Below are 16123 nucleotides of genomic sequence, written 5' to 3' on the forward strand. Positions count from 1 at the left end.
CATTGATAGTATGCGCAACGGAGATGGAGCGACACAGCGATGTCGCAACCCAAAATGTTGAAGCCGGGTCTATTTGATTTTTTAGAGACAATCGCCACATGTGACTGTCTCTAAACCAATCAGAGACCTCGGCCCACCCCCTTTCGTGACGTCGCTGGCGGCAGTCGCTGAAAATCAAATTATAACTTTCGCTGGTGGAGACGGTGATTGGTGACGTCATCGGTCGCGTTGCCGTCGCCAGCACTATAAGCGCGGCCTAATTTTCCTGGCTGAAAACTGAGATTAAACTGGAGCACAAGAATTGCACCAGCTTTATTAAAGCAAAAGATTCCATTGTGCCTTATGGAACTTTTTTTACTCTAATTTTCTCAACTTTTGCAGCTGGGAGAGTTTGATACATAGTCCCATTGTATTTATGCCAGGAGACATGCATCTGACATATACAGTAGATATAGCAAAGCTTAGTGTCTTCGGTGCCGCTGCCACACATTGTCATGGCACTGTGAACGGATTAATAGTGCGGGGTGTCCCATTCAAAAGCATGGACCTTCCACAGCTCCAACACGGCAGACACTGTCCCCCGTGCTGTGGACTTTTTCCCATTCGTCTGTGTTGCCTGGTACCGTAAGTCTTGCTACATCTTTATATCCATCTCACTGTAGGTCTTATATATAAATATGGAAGATTGAAAAACTTGGAAAGGTTTCTATTGAATATACATCATCGCATCATTTGGTATTAATTTCTATAACAAAGTGACAAAACACCAGGAAAATCTGATGATGGGACAATTGTTGGCTTTGCATTGCTTTCCAACCATTTAATAATTTTCTTTCCACAAGCTGACTGTCAGCTGCAGAATGTACTGCGCATACAGGGTACAATTCATAATGCTGGTTCAAAAACCACTATTATTAATAATAACTTTATTTATATAGCACTTTTCTCCCAGTGGGAGAATGGGCTTTAATTTACATGACCGTGTAAGACAGCAATAGAGTAATATATTGCACAATGTGATATTTTGCTAAAAAAATCCTTTTTTTTATCTTTCCAATCTAGGAAACTTCATTGTACGAGGAACTACATCCACCTGAATTTATTCATCTCTTTTATTTTAAAAGCTATCTCAGTCTTAGTGAAGGACGATTTTCTCTTTTCCAGCTCACATGACTGTCCGGACATGGAACAATCAATGGTAATTTTACTTGTTTCCCTTAATACAGTACCTAGGGGTCTATGTGCAATTTAGGCCCCAAATGTATTAAAACAAAAGTGGTGCAAAATTTGTGTCCAGAAAAACTGTGCCAGATGTATGGTATCAAAGTAAAAAATCCAATTGAAAGCAATTGTTTTACGCTTTTGACTTAATAGATATATGCAGTTACTGTACAAATTAGAAAGAAAGTTGAGATGATAAACTGAGAGCTCCCAAATGTATGGTTATATTTCCACTCCCAAGGAAAATAATAAACAACTAAAATATATCTACCGCTAAAAATCTAAATGAGTATACTGTATGTGCTGACATCTAGCCTCATTGCAACGTGACAATGAAGAATCCTCATGTGCCTCTTTTTGTAAGCCAAGACAGGTACAAATAAATTATAACATTTAATGTTATGCATTTGGAGTTTATACTATTTTGTATCTTGTCTTTCTATTACAGATTGGCTGCAAGTTTCTCCTAGTATTTTTTCAATACTGTGTAATGGTAAACTTCTACTGGCTATTGGTTGAAGGATTTTATCTCCATACACTTCTTGTTGCTATATTTTCTCCAAATAGACACATCAAAATGTATCTGCTGATTGGATGGGGTAAGATATAAAAAAAATTGTATTTATTAGAATGGATACAGTATATACAGACCTGTAAAAACCCAATGGATTTGCATAGTATAAAGAATTTACAGTTTTGTAAAAGCATTTTGCTTAACGTTGCATTGCAGGAAGAGTTGGAGGATGTAACAAGTAGTGGTGAAAAAATATTGCCACCAGTAAGCTATAAATAATGTATTCTGTAAAATGTAATAAATGTAAAACTGAATTTAAGATACGCTTTTAGTATGTGAAAATAATATTCATTATTCAAACAATCAACATGCAACAGACTGCATGCAAAAGAAAACAACAAACCGCATGGTTTGGTATGTTGAGAAGTAGCGGAATGAAATGGGAGAAAAAAAAATAGTATTGTAAACCTCTCCTTCTAAACCGCGTCTAAAAAAACGCATGGTTTGTTACTTGCTTTAGAAGTGGAATGACCTGAGCTGGTGCTACTGTAACTCTAACCTCAGTCTGATTTATGGGTTTTACTCTCTCAGCCACACCCATATTTCAGGCTCCGGATGTAACTCGCAATAGCAATCTCGCCCCCTTTTAGGTTTTTATAAGCGGTTTGCATAACAGAGCTACGAGAATATCAGTTGTGGGCACACAAAACGCGGTTTGGCAGCATTTTTGACAAACCGATCGGATTGTAAGAGCAAGAGTGAAACTATAAAACAAAACCATTTAGACGCAGTTTTGACAAGTGAGAAGGCCTTACAGAAAAGCAAAGGATGCCAACCCGCTTCTAAAATGCACTTTAAAAGCGGTTTGTCACACTACCATAGTAAGCCCAAAAATCTCTGATATCTGTTTTCAAAGTTGGAGTATTATTTGCATTGCCTTAAAGTGAGTTATCCCCTCCACAACCTAGCAGAAAGTGTCTAAGTGGGTTCTATTGTTTTTCTTTTTAAAGACCTACGATATGTCCTGTGGATAGCACATGTAGTTATACGCAGCAACTGAGAATACTGGAATCTGTTAGAATTTATTTGTCTTGAAATGAATCAGAGATTTTAACTGTGGCATTGTACACAATTGTACCACAACATAATATTGTGATAAACATTGCAGTATAGCACACAATAGTGCAGTGTTTCGTATACTTATGCTGTAATGGTTTTACATTTAAAATTTCATTGTGAACACGTTATTGGAGAACATACAATGAAACTCTTAGGGGCTTATTCTGTAAGGTGTAATAGCGCAGATTACGTGTTATTGCATGGAAAGTCCCATTGTCTGTAATGGGTCTTTTCATGCTACAGTATAGCACATCATCTGCGCTATCACACCTTACCGAATAGGGGCCCTAAGCTTATTCATTGTTTGTGGTTTCAGTATTAAAGTTATTTAATATATGAAGGGGTCTTATGGGGTCTGAATATATGATCCAATAAAAAGCATTATAACCAACGGTCTAAAGTACACACTAACTAATTAATAAATACAAAAATAATAATAATAATTTTACCACAGTTACCATTATATAAAAATAAATACAAATGTAATATTGTTACACATCAAGAAGAATAGGTCTTTGGAAATATAGGTTGTTGCTTTTTAATAAACTTAAGGGTTAATGTTAGGACAACAACAAAATTAGAACAGTCTATTCATCAATGTGTTCTTTTTCACTAGGAATTCCTACTGTGTTCATTATTGTGTGGATATTGTCAAGAGTTTATATAGAGGATACAGGGTCAGTACAATATTATTATTCACTAACATTTTTCAATAAACCACTTTTATTGGTAATTTATGTAATGTACATTGTTTATGTGTTTATTTGTGTTCTTACAGATGCTGGGATACTAATGAGCGCAGCATTCCATGGTGGATTATACGAATACCAATTATAATTTCTATTATTGTAAGTTAACTTTACGGTTATTTCTAATTCTTTGTATAATGAACATTTTTCAATTTCAATTTGACATATTGAACCATTTGTCATTTGTTAAAATCAAAGTATATACACATTGTGCTGTCAAAGAAGTATAAAACTGGGGCCACATCTATGACCTTTGAATTTCTATACTTAGGCTTTGTCCCCGCTGGCGCGGAGCGCGCTCGCTGCAGGGGAAGCTGAGTGAGCTAGAAAGTTTAAAAAATGTGTTTACCTAAGCACCGAGTGCTGGTGAGCATGTGTGCCTGCGCATACCCGCGCGTGCATCGCGTGAGCGAGCACTTACATATATATATATACATATGCAAGTCACCTCGCCAAGCGCCGCCCGCTCAGCGCTTACGGGGACGCAGCCTTAGACCTCACTGGTAAGACTGTGTTTATAAGAATAAACAAACCCCTATATGTGCATGTCAAATGTGAGAGCACACTAAACATTACCTTGCTTATATCATTCTGCCATGATAATATCATGAGATATTCAGTATTTTAACTCATCTGGCACATCATAGGTGCAAAGTGTCTTAAAAATATAAGAATTTTTTTCATGGGGATAAAATATCTGGTCTAGCTTTATGTTTGTCCGGTGACTGAGATTATCTCGGGACAACGCCTTGTTTTGCATGGAGGGGATTGAAATATGGCATCACATTTCTTCTCGGACTGCAGAAATAAACAATACCATTCTAATGTATGTTGAAACACATTTTGGGTGTTCTGCAGATTATCAGAGGGTGTGGTCAAGATGAAAGTCCAAAAGAGAAAAAAAAATCGCCAAACGAGCGGCGAGACGCCACTTATCGGCAGGTTTTCAAACTCGTGCAATTCTAGTAGCAACGATTAGCTTAACAAGGCTAATCACGGCTCTAGAATAGAGATTTCCTCTCAAAATCCTCCTGCCAGGAAAAGATGGCAGGATGGGGGTGAGAAGCTGCCGAGAAGCGGCGAGAGGGGACTGAGAAAATAAATGCATTTTTCCTGCATCGGATTGATGCCAAGAGTCTTCGGAGTTGATACCCATTACTATCAGCACCGGAGGCCCCCGGCATGAATCCCATGCAATAAAAATGCATTTACAGGCAACTTCATTACCTTGGCGGCTATTCGCTAAGGCAATGAAGGGGTTAAGGAACAAAAGCGGCTTTATTGGGGGCAGAGGGGGTGAGTGAAGTGGGTACTTGGCCCTTCACTCACCCCCTCTGCCCCCAATAAACATTACAATATGGACTAACCACCAATATACAACCCACCAATATACAACCCACCTACCCCCTGTGCCTCCACAACAAAAAAATTATACACAGGATTGATACCAGAGGCCGGCGGGGGTCCCCGTGTGGTCCCTGCGAGTGTCCGTGGGCCTCCGGGTGGTCCCCATGTGTGTCTGGGGGCCCTCGGGTGATCCCTGCAGGTGTCTGTAGGCCCTCGCGTGGTCCCACAGGTGTCTGGGGGCCCTCAGGTGGTCCCAGTGGGTGGTCCACGCTGCTGTCCGGGGGTTCTCAGGTGGTCTCTGTGGGTGTCCCGGGGTCCTCAGGTGATCCCTGTGGGTGCCTGGGGGTCCTCAGGTGGTCCCATGGGTGTCCTCCGTGGGTTTCTGGGGGTCCTCTGGTGGTCCCCGCAGCTGCCTGGAGGTCCTCAGGTTGTCCCCATGAGTGTCTGGGGGTCCTCGGGTGGTCCCAATGGGTGTCTGGGGGCCCTCGGGTGGTCCTCGCGAGTGGTCCCTGCGGCGGTCTGGGGGTCCTCAGGTGGTACCTGTTGGTGTCTGTGGGTCGTCAAGATGTCCCCATGGGTGTCTGGGGGCCCTCAGATAGTCCAGGGGTCCTCAGGTGATTCCCATAGGTGTCCGGGGGTCCATGGGTGGTCCCCGTGGGTGTCTGAGGGCTCTCGGGTGGTCCCTGCGGCTGTCTTGGGGTCCTCAGGTGCTCTTTGTGGGTGTCCGGGGGTCCTCAGGATGTCCCCATGGGTGTCTGGGGGTCCTCGGGTGGTCCCCACGGGTATCATGGGGTCCTCGGGTGGTTCCTGCAGGTGTCCGGGGGTCCTCAGGTAGTTCCCATGGGTGTCCGGAAGTCCCCGCTGGCCTGCGGTACCAACCCTGTGCCTAAAATATATATATATGAACAAAGGTAGTGGCGCCAGAGTATAACTAATAGTGAAAATAATCCTAAATAGTGACTAAAGTGATATATAGGCTAAATATTGTGAATAAACTACATAAGATTAAATCTAGATATATATAACCATAGACAAAAATACATATCACAATAAACTTAGCAAAATAAACATATTCTAGTGCAAAAGTGTAAAAGAAAAATATAAAGTCCAGCCAGTCCTTAGAAATTAGTCCATGAATAATAGATGATGAATGCTGATATGGGGGTCTCCGGCTGCTCTCACATAGGATGAACCACATCCAAGGGTGTCTAGAAACGAGAAAAAAGAGAGAGCGCACGCCCCATAGCATAAAACTGTGTATTTAATATTAAAAAGGGAAGGGAAGGGGGGGAGGGGAAAGAAACGCACTCACAAGAATAAAATGACATAAAGGCAGTGTGTGATAATATCACCACCATCCGGTCTCTGTGCTGCAAAGGTCCGCACGTGTAGGCTCCCTCAGGGCTGCGTGAAGAAGTCATAGCTCACCGGATACCAGGGGTGTTGTTTGCCGACTGGAATCAGTCTATGAGGTATCAGAAATCGCCTCTCCACTTTGAATGGCCGCCGTATGAATCCCACGCTTGATGCGGCCTCGTGCGCGTGCGCAGCGTCGTAATGACGTAATTGCGCTATCAGAGTCCCTGACGCGTTTCGTCACCGAAGGGCGACTTTCTCAACGGGCTGATACTGGAAAGACTGCGTTCCTGTGTACTTATAGCCAGTTCGTTGCTTGGCAACCCATAATTGAGCAAATGTTTAACCCTTGAAGTTCTAGTTAAAACAGGAACTGCTATATAAGATGGGTCATATAATAAAATAACTGGCACAAGAACAGGGTATGGATAATTGAACTAGAAATATAGATGTGGCAGGAAGGAAAGGATATTATGGAGAGACCAATATAGTATAAAAATAAAATTAAATTCATATATTATATAAACAGGCTAAAATGAATTTGAATAGCTGATATTAATTATATAAAGAAAATATATATATATAATATACGCCCAGTATATACATAATAATTGTCCAAAAGCATAAAAAACAAGAGATGAAGTGAAATAAAATAACTCGTTTGTAGAGCAGCGGAGCGATATAAACTCATCAGTACAAAATGCACTTATTAATAATAAACATGTACACATATAAAATATAAAAATAATAAACACTGCTAATACATTCAAGGTATATAAATAATACAAATAATACAAGCAAGATAATGTACAAATGAAATAAATTAAAAGATTAAATTGAATTCTAATAAAAAAGATTAATAACATAAACAAAACAGTCACCTGTCAGGCAGATGGCTCAATTAGGCTATACTAATACCCAGATATATACACATGTATGCATGTATAAAAATAATCATCACAAATGAGGTGTAAACTACCCCTAAATGTATAATAATAACTATATAAAAGCACACATGCATACATATACACATACTCCCAAAGACAATATGATCAACACTGGACATAATTCCATATTAAGAAATGGCCCCAGACCGATTGTCACCAATAGATGAATAGTATCAAGGGGGCCCATAGGCAAGGAGAAAGAGAGAAAAGGGATAAGAGCATATCAATATGGTGAAATTACTACTTACAACAAGTATATTTATATATATATATAATATTAAAAGAAAAACTTAATATTAATAACCATATATTCTGTATATGGAATGGTGGAAGTGGTCAGGGGGAAGTAAGGTGGGGAAGGAGAAAGGGGAGGGGTGGGGGGAGAAAGAGGGGGAAAAGAGATGGGGGTGGGGAAAAGGAAGAGAAAGAGTGAAGAACAGGGGGGAATTGGGGAGTGATGTGCTTGGATGGGGAGGAAGGAAGGGGAGGAAAAAAGGAAAAAGGGGGGGAAAGAAAAGGGGGAGGAAAGGGAAAAGAAGGGAAAGGCAGTGAGGGGATTGGGAGGGAGGGAAAGAGAGGGAGGGTGAGGAACTGGCAGAACTAAACTCCTCCCTACATTAGAGCGATGAAAGTCCAAGTCCTCTTTATTTCACTTCATCTCTTGTTTTTTATGCTTTTGGACAATTGAGGTTCTATTATTATGTATATACTGGGCGTATATTATATATATATTTTCTTTATATAATTAATATCAGCTATTCAAATTCATTTTAGCCTGTTTATATAATACATATGAATTTAATTTTATTTTTATACTATATTGGTCTCTCCATAATATCCTTTCCTTCCTGCCACATCTATATTTCTAGTTCAATTATCCATACCCTGTTCTTGTGCCAGTTATTTTATTATATGACCCATCTTATATAGCATTGCCTGTTTTAACTAGAACATCAAGGGTTAAACATTTGCTCAATTAGGGGTTACCAAGCAACGAACTGGCTATAAGTACACAGGAACGCAGTCTTTCCAGTATCAGCCCTTTGAGAAAGTCGCCCTTCGGTGACGAAACGCGTCAGGGACTCTGATAGCGCAATTACGTCCTTACGACGCTGCGCACGCGCACGAGGCCGCATCAAGCGTGGGATTCATTATACGGCGGCCATTCAAAGTGGAGAGGCGATTTCTGATACCTCATAGACTGATTCCAGTCGGCAAACAACACCCCTGGTATCCGGTGAGCTATGACTTCTTCACGCAGCCCTGAGGGAGCCTACACGTGCGGACCTTTGCAGCACAGATACCGGATGGTGGTGATATTATCACAAACTGCCTTTATGTCATTTTATTCTTGTGAGTGCGTTTCTTTCCCCCCCCCCCTTCCCTTCCCTTTTTAATAGTAAATACACATTTTTATGCTATGGGGCGTGCGCTCTCTCTTTTTTCTCATATATATATATATATATTCAAATAAATACACCTCCCTCCCCCCCAATACATACAGTACAGTAATGGGCAAAATAAATTACTAGATAATAGCTCATTTGCCCATTATAATAAAAAAACATTAGCCAGCCAGCATATATAAAGTAAATAAACCTTTCTACTTACCCCTGCCATCATGAAGGGCATCCTTGTCAGCATACTCCAGGTCCATGTCCTCCGATGCCAGCAAGAATACATGAAAAAATACAATCTAATGGCCCTAACCTCTTAATCACCTTAGCAGTTAATAATCGCTTCAGTAATTACGGGGTTAACCCACCCTCCCCTGCTACCCACCCGGGAGGTATAACCACTCACCCCAGGACCACAATACACACCCTGTACCCATTGTACTCTGGAGCAGCACATCATTGATTTGAGGACCAGGGACCCCCTGCTTCCTGAGATACAGGCCCTGTTATGTAGTGCCGGTATCTCCTATGCATTTAAATGTCTCGTGTCACGTGACCGTGGGAGTAAAATGCATATGAGATACCGCCCCCCATAACGGGGCCTGCATCTCGGGAAGCAGGGGGTCCCCGGACCTGAAATCAACACGATTCTGCTCCGGAGACCCCTTGCTCATCTACACTAGTAGTAAAATTAATATTAAAACACATCGATCTCTGGCGAGATTTGCGCAGGGAGAGGCGGCTCTCTCTGTGCAGCTCTCTCTGCAGCTAAAACAAGTAGTTTAAATTTTTAGTAGCTATACTGGTGCTGGAAAAGAGAAGTTTTGCTATAGGTTGTGATAGCTTTAAGCAAACCAAGTGCTTTCTCATAAATAAGATATTAGATAAATTAAACATGCCACTGTCAGTATAGTAGTTCCTTTTGGTCCTAGGTGGAACCAAACCCTTAAGAAGTTAATCTTTTTAAAATACCGAAGCAGAGTAATGGTACAGAGTAATTGTATTGTAATCTGTGTGTCAGTTCATTAACAGGGACCTTCATCAGACCTCTCCTGTCTTGTCACCTTTGTCAGGAGTCAGACATATTAACTCCAGTAGTGAAGCTGCGAGTCACCATTCAAACAGATACCTTATTTCTATTGACTCAACATACATTTTATTCCAATGTCATTTTATTTAATTGAAATTGATTTTTTATGATGAATTTAGGTCTGTCTAATGCAAAGGGACCTTTCGTTTTGCAGCTAAATTTTTGCTTCTTCATTAACATCATACGAATTCTGCTGCAGAAGCTATGGTCACCTGATGTTGGAGGCAATGACCAATCCCAATTCAAGTGAGTTTGTATTCACATACTGTATGCAGACTTGTGATTTGATTAATTTACTAGACTAATGAAATCATTTTGAGTTACAGTACAGGCATACCCCGCATTAACGTACGCAATGGGACCGGAGCATGTATGTAAAGCGAAAATGTACTGAAAGTGAAGCACTACCTTTTCCCCACTTATCGATGCATGTACTGTACTGCAATCATCATATACGTGCATAACTGATGTAAATAACGCATTTTTACCAGGCTCTATAGTCTCCCCGCTTGCGCACAGCTTCGGTACAGGTAGGGAGCCGGTATTGCTGTTCAGGACGTGCTGACAGGCGCATGCGTGAGCTGCCGTTTGCCTATTGAGCGAGATGTTCTTACTCGCGAGTGTACTTAAAGTGAGTGTCCTTAAACCGGGGTATGCCTTTATGCAACAAATTGAATATGTATGTATATATGTATGTATGTATGTATGTCTTTATTTATATATCACCATTAATGTGCATAGCGCTTCACAGAAGTACAGATTAAGCAATTTAACACTACAAGATATATACAGTATATCCACATTTTTTATAGTAAATATTTATCCAACATTGTTTTAATAATTAACTTTTTAATTTGTTTTATCAAGAAAAAACATTGTTAATCATATTTTTCTCTTTAATTTACAACAGGAGACTTACAAAGTCTACACTTCTGCTTATCCCATTATTTGGAGTTCACTTTGTGGTGTTTACAGTTTTGCCGGTTTTCAATGAATATCAGATATGGTTCGAATTGTGTGTCGGGTCATTTCAGGTAAATGTCAACAAGTTGTAAGTTATGAATCTAATACTGTATACACTCACATGGCAAACTACAATGTTTGAACTGAACTAATACAAATTTTCTTTTGTAGGGTTTGGTCGTGCCAGTTCTTTACTGCTTTCTAAACACAGAAGTAAGTATTTTCCAAATTGATGGCAATGTAATCTGGACATTATTTAAATAACAAAATGGTGTGTGCCCCTGAAATTTAAATACACCACCCAGTATATGAAACCACTGCATATAATTTCCTCTATACTGTATGTTACAGTAATAGATAGGCAAGCCATTCAGGTTTTGCATAATGTTCCACCTAGCTGCCATAATGACGAATCCATCAAACCTATGTCACCATTTTAATCTGATGTTTATGCTCAATCTGTCAAATCTACCTTATTTCCTCGATTCTAAGACGCACCTTTTTTCCGATTTTCACATGTCTGAAATCGGGATGCGTCTTAGAATCGATGTATTAAAAAAATAAACAAATCGTGTCTACAGTACTAGCCCCCTCTTTTCACTTACCATGTTTCAGGAGAGGTCCCATGTCAGCGGAGGACGAAGTGGGTGGTGGCGGCAGGAGAGGTCCCACGTCTGCAGATGGTTGAATATGGAAAGGCGGCAGGACACGTCACAAGTCTGCAGGTGAATGAAGATGAGAAATCAGCGGACGGGCGGTGGCAGGATATCATAACAGCAGGAGAGCTGAGCAGGAGCAGAGCGGCATAGAGGAACGGCTTGGGAGATGCACACTGTAACCGGAAGTCAGACACCGGTCAACTTCCGGTGTTACTGTGTGAACCTCCCAAGCCATTCCCCATTCCGCTCTGCTCCTGCTCAGCTCTCCTGCTATTATTACCTGTCCTGCCGCTGCCGCAATCCCGCCCGCTGTCCATCTTCAACCATCTGCAGACGTGGGACCTCTCATGCACCCGCCCGCTTCATCCTCCGCTGACACGGGACCTCTCCTGCAACCTTGGTAAGTGAAAAAGGAAATTTTGTTCGATAGTAAGGGCCAAATCATTGGTGCGTCTTACAATTGATGGCGTCTTACAATCGAGGAAATACGGTATATCTTTTTAATTGTAAATTGTAATCAATGCTGTGTAAGACTCCTGCAATGTTAATACTCCTTATTTGGCCTGCTTTTGAACTTGAACTTGTCTCCCATCCCCTTTACTAAAGATGGGTGAATTATTCACCAAAGTGAGATATTTGCCTCGAATAATGGATTTTTGTTAACATTTTTAAACTTTTGCGAAGTCGCCGAAATTACAAATAAAAAAATAAAAAAGTTAAAGAAAAAAGTTACAAAGCATGGCAACATTTTTACTTTAGTCTTTTTAAGTTAAATTAAATTAAACTAATTTTGAAACATAGATTATCTGGTAAAATTGGACAATTTCACTAGAGAATCTACAGTATGTTCCAAAAAAATTTTTTTTTAAATTCAATCAAACTACTGTATTCACGATTTTTACAAAGGAAAGGAGGAGGAGGGAGGGGGGCGTGCGGAGAGGCGGACATCCGGCAGGGGGGCGCAGGGAAAAAAGTTTGCGCCCCCCTGGCTTAGTAAATAGGGTCCTTTATGGCCCATGGCGTGTCTTCCAGGTGGGAGTAGAGTAGCTCTTCTTATTCTTAGTAAATATGCCCCAATGTCTTGATAGCAAATGTCTTGATAGCAATCTGAATGTGACTGTCTAAGAGGTGATGTACTGTATCAGAAGTTCCATGTTAAATCGAATTTCAGTTGAGGTTTTTTCCTAATGTAACTTATAATTTATGTGTGGAGCTGTTTTAAACAATATACATTTGCATACATTACCACTAGAGCTCAGAGTTATTTTGTTCTCTATCCTTGTGGACAATTAGTCAATTTTACATTTTGTGAAAATTTGATGTCAATACTGTACATTTTCTACAAAATTCTCAATTTTGTACAATTTTCTTGGTGCGGTTTCTTGCCATGAGACCAAATAGTTCTGATATTCACCTACACCGGACCTTATCCCTACCAAAGATGGTGATAAGTAGAATATTAAAAGAAAGCTATAGAACATAGAAAAAATACTACTGTAATAGCATTGATGGAAGCATTTTACTATTGATAAATCAGTTGATATAAAAACAAAATACTAATCTACCAACAACCTTGTGTACAATTTTGAAGTTAGTTTACCAATTTTATTCCATGATTTGTTCCACATATTAGGTGCAAGGAGAGTTAAAAAGAAAATGGAGAAGTTTGCTTCTGGACATGGGTCGAGATTACAGACTGCACAGTTTATCTATTTCTCGGAACGGTTCAGAAAGTATGCCACAGTTTCACAAGAATTCCAGGGCTCAGTCCATTCTGCAAACGGAAACCACAGTTATTTAATTCCTGCAGATATAGTTAAACTCACTGTCTTCGGTGCCACTGCCAACCGCAGTCACGCAACTTCAGTGATCATGGCACCCGGGGACTAACACAGTGGGGGGGTCCCATTAGGAATCATGGACCCCCAGCAGTGCGAACGCCGCAGACAGTGCCTCCGGCTCCGAAGACTTTAGCTTCTTCCACCATGGCGCCAGAGACAACGAGTCTTGCTACATCTGTACAAAGGGAAATGAACACCAACTTCAAAGACTATCAAACATTTTACGCAGCTATATTGGTATTTCTATCAAATAGGAAAACATGGATTATTCCTTAAAGAATACTTTTTTTTTGTTGTAGCTCAGGTGATCAGTGGACTTCTTTTTTTATGAACTTTGGGATTTATTATCATGTTGCACTTAAATGTTCTGTTGTTCTTATACTATACAGTACATCTATTTCAATCTAAATTATTTAAACAATATATCAGTTTTGTAAGTTTTGTCCTCAGACATATTCCGTTATTAAAGTTAGTTATTAGAGATGACTGTATATAATATTGTTTGTGGGTTCTGTGATTTTTGGTAAACTTGTGGGTAATTTGTATAATTAGATCAAACTAATCTGTAGTTGACATTGCTGGTTTAAGAGTAGGAATTGCAGATTGTAACAAAACTTTTTGGAATTTGATAAATGTTCAATAATAGTTGAAGTTCATCACATGGAAAATACATTTTGAAAGTCACTTATCTTATTCTTACTTCATATAGAACACAGGGGTATATTCGCTAAGGTGTGATAAGGGTTATATCATATAGTACCAGGATCCCGTGTCAACTGCATTCAAGTCAATTGCAAGTAAGGTGGTGTCAAGGTGTGATAGCCTGTATCGCACCTTAGTGAGTACCAGCGATACAGCATCATTAAAACATTGGTATGGAGAAATCCTGCTCACATACTGGAGTTAAGAAAAATTTCATACATTTATTAAAAGTTTCTCCCTGCACACTTCGGAAGAAACCATAAATATGCAAACTCAAATAAAATCCAGATTTGTGCTTGCATGGCCATTTGTATCAGTTTCAATCATTTTTTACTAATATAGTTTCTGTTTCTTTATGCTTAGTTAAAGAATAAGCTAAATGCTTGTAATCAATCAGCATTTAGTAAGCATGCATATTATCTATTTAATTGTAAATATAGACATTTTAAATGTAAAGGTGTATTTCTGGAAAGACATTAAAAATGATCTGTTAAATATTCAGCATAATTTCAAGACATGGATTGATGTACAAGAGAAACCAAAACGACATTATTGTTTACTAAAGGAAGTTTCTTCAGCATAATACAGTAATTATGAAATATAATGTTTTATATTCAGTATGGGTTAAAATGATGTGTAACCTGGTATAATTTCAATATAAAAGCTTTAATAGCTACTACACAGTTTAGCAACATGAGTATGCTTTCATCATTGCTCAATTATCTTTTTCCTCCTAATACAGTACCTACATTTTTCAGCTATCATGAAATTAGATCAGTATGCAGTGCCTGATTGCCATTTAAGTTACATATGATATCTCATAGGCCTATTAACAATACCACTTTAAGGTACAGATCATTGAATTTTCAAAAAAATAAAAAAAGAGAGAAACATATTTTTCTGCAGGAATTTTGTTGTTGTTGCATTGTTAAGCAATTATTTGCCAGCTTCTCCATCCCAAATTTACTTCAGCTGAACTGACAATATAATAAGAGAAAGGGGATTTAGATTTTTACTACCTATAAAGTATTGTAAAATAGTGTCTTTCTGACTAGATAAGCTTTGTTTTTTGTCGCATGTACTGTAGATATTTTTCAGCATCATTTATGTTTTTCTGATAATGTAGGTAACTGTTTAAGAAATGTATACGTTTCAAAATGTTCTCCCCCTCTCTTCCCCCATCCCTTGCCCCCTCTCGTCCCCCATCTCTCCTTATTTCAGGGTTTAAGTAAAGTGTTGCTTTGGAACAACATACGGTATTGTGCACATTTTTTTGCCAACAAAAACTACACCAATTTCGCATTGATTAACACACTTGGGTGGAATTTTCAAACATCTCTAGCTTTTATCTTTCAATAAACAATATATTGTGTAGAAGGTGACTCAGTTAAAATAGCATTCTGCAAAAGCACCACAATTTCTTCAAGAGGTCATAATATCCGTTGCTTTATTTTGTTCTTGTCAACATGTTTGTAACTGTAATATGAAATATTGTCATCATAATATATCTGTACCCAGAAGGACATGCTTAAACATGTGAGGCACTGTAACTCTCAATGTATTTTCTCATGGTCAACTATTTTATAAATAAATAAAAGGACTCTAACTTGGACAGAAATGCAAGACATTTGCTGTGTAACTGGTGTACTCCAAAGTGGAAGCCATTTAAATAAATTAGCAATAGGCACTCTGCCTGTCAGGACGTACGCTTACCAACCCCCATGTCAAATGCCACATGGTCAACCCTAAATTGAGATCTTATTTTTGACACTTGCAAACCTTCAACTTGTGCCCATGCAATAAGTTAGCTCTACAAGTCCATTGTCATTAGCCAATCTCTAAATCAGCCCCCATGGGTTAGTTTATTGCAATAATGAATAGGAGGATACAATCTAAGCAAATACCCTAAGGAAAACAGCATGGAAGTATTCATGATAGATGAGTGCCACAAAAAATGTGTGCAACTGTATGGGTTTTCATCCAATATGGTATGATTGCAATATTTCTGTAGAATGTACAATATTGAGGTACCTGTTTAGTAGATTTTTCAACACAATGGGCTCTATTTTAAATGATGGCGGGAGAGAAGGCAGCATGTCATCTTTTCAGAAGTAAGGGTGCTCTAGCAACTGGATCAAACAAAAATAATGTAGACTGTAACCAGAGAATTCTAAAGTAGGAAAAGGAGAATAAAATAGCACAGATATGCAGTCCTGAT

General features: G+C 39.2%; 1 protein-coding gene across 1 annotated transcript in view; it reads left to right on the forward strand.

Moving 5' to 3' along the window:
• Positions 1-15523, forward strand: part of VIPR2 (vasoactive intestinal peptide receptor 2) — a 184219-nt gene extending 168696 nt beyond the window's left edge. The window contains exons 6-13 of the mRNA XM_075587818.1: positions 1063-1198; positions 1670-1820; positions 3471-3531; positions 3633-3702; positions 9895-9986; positions 10651-10774; positions 10875-10916; positions 12996-15523. Coding sequence (XP_075443933.1) covers positions 1063-1198; positions 1670-1820; positions 3471-3531; positions 3633-3702; positions 9895-9986; positions 10651-10774; positions 10875-10916; positions 12996-13163 — 844 coding nt within the window. The 3' untranslated portion in view covers positions 13164-15523. The remainder of the gene's footprint in view (positions 1-1062; positions 1199-1669; positions 1821-3470; positions 3532-3632; positions 3703-9894; positions 9987-10650; positions 10775-10874; positions 10917-12995) is intronic.
• The last annotated feature ends 600 nt before the right edge of the window (positions 15524-16123 follow it).

Source organism: Ascaphus truei, chromosome 2, assembly GCF_040206685.1.
Source record: "Ascaphus truei isolate aAscTru1 chromosome 2, aAscTru1.hap1, whole genome shotgun sequence".
In the NCBI taxonomy this organism is placed as follows: domain Eukaryota; kingdom Metazoa; phylum Chordata; class Amphibia; order Anura; family Ascaphidae; genus Ascaphus; species Ascaphus truei.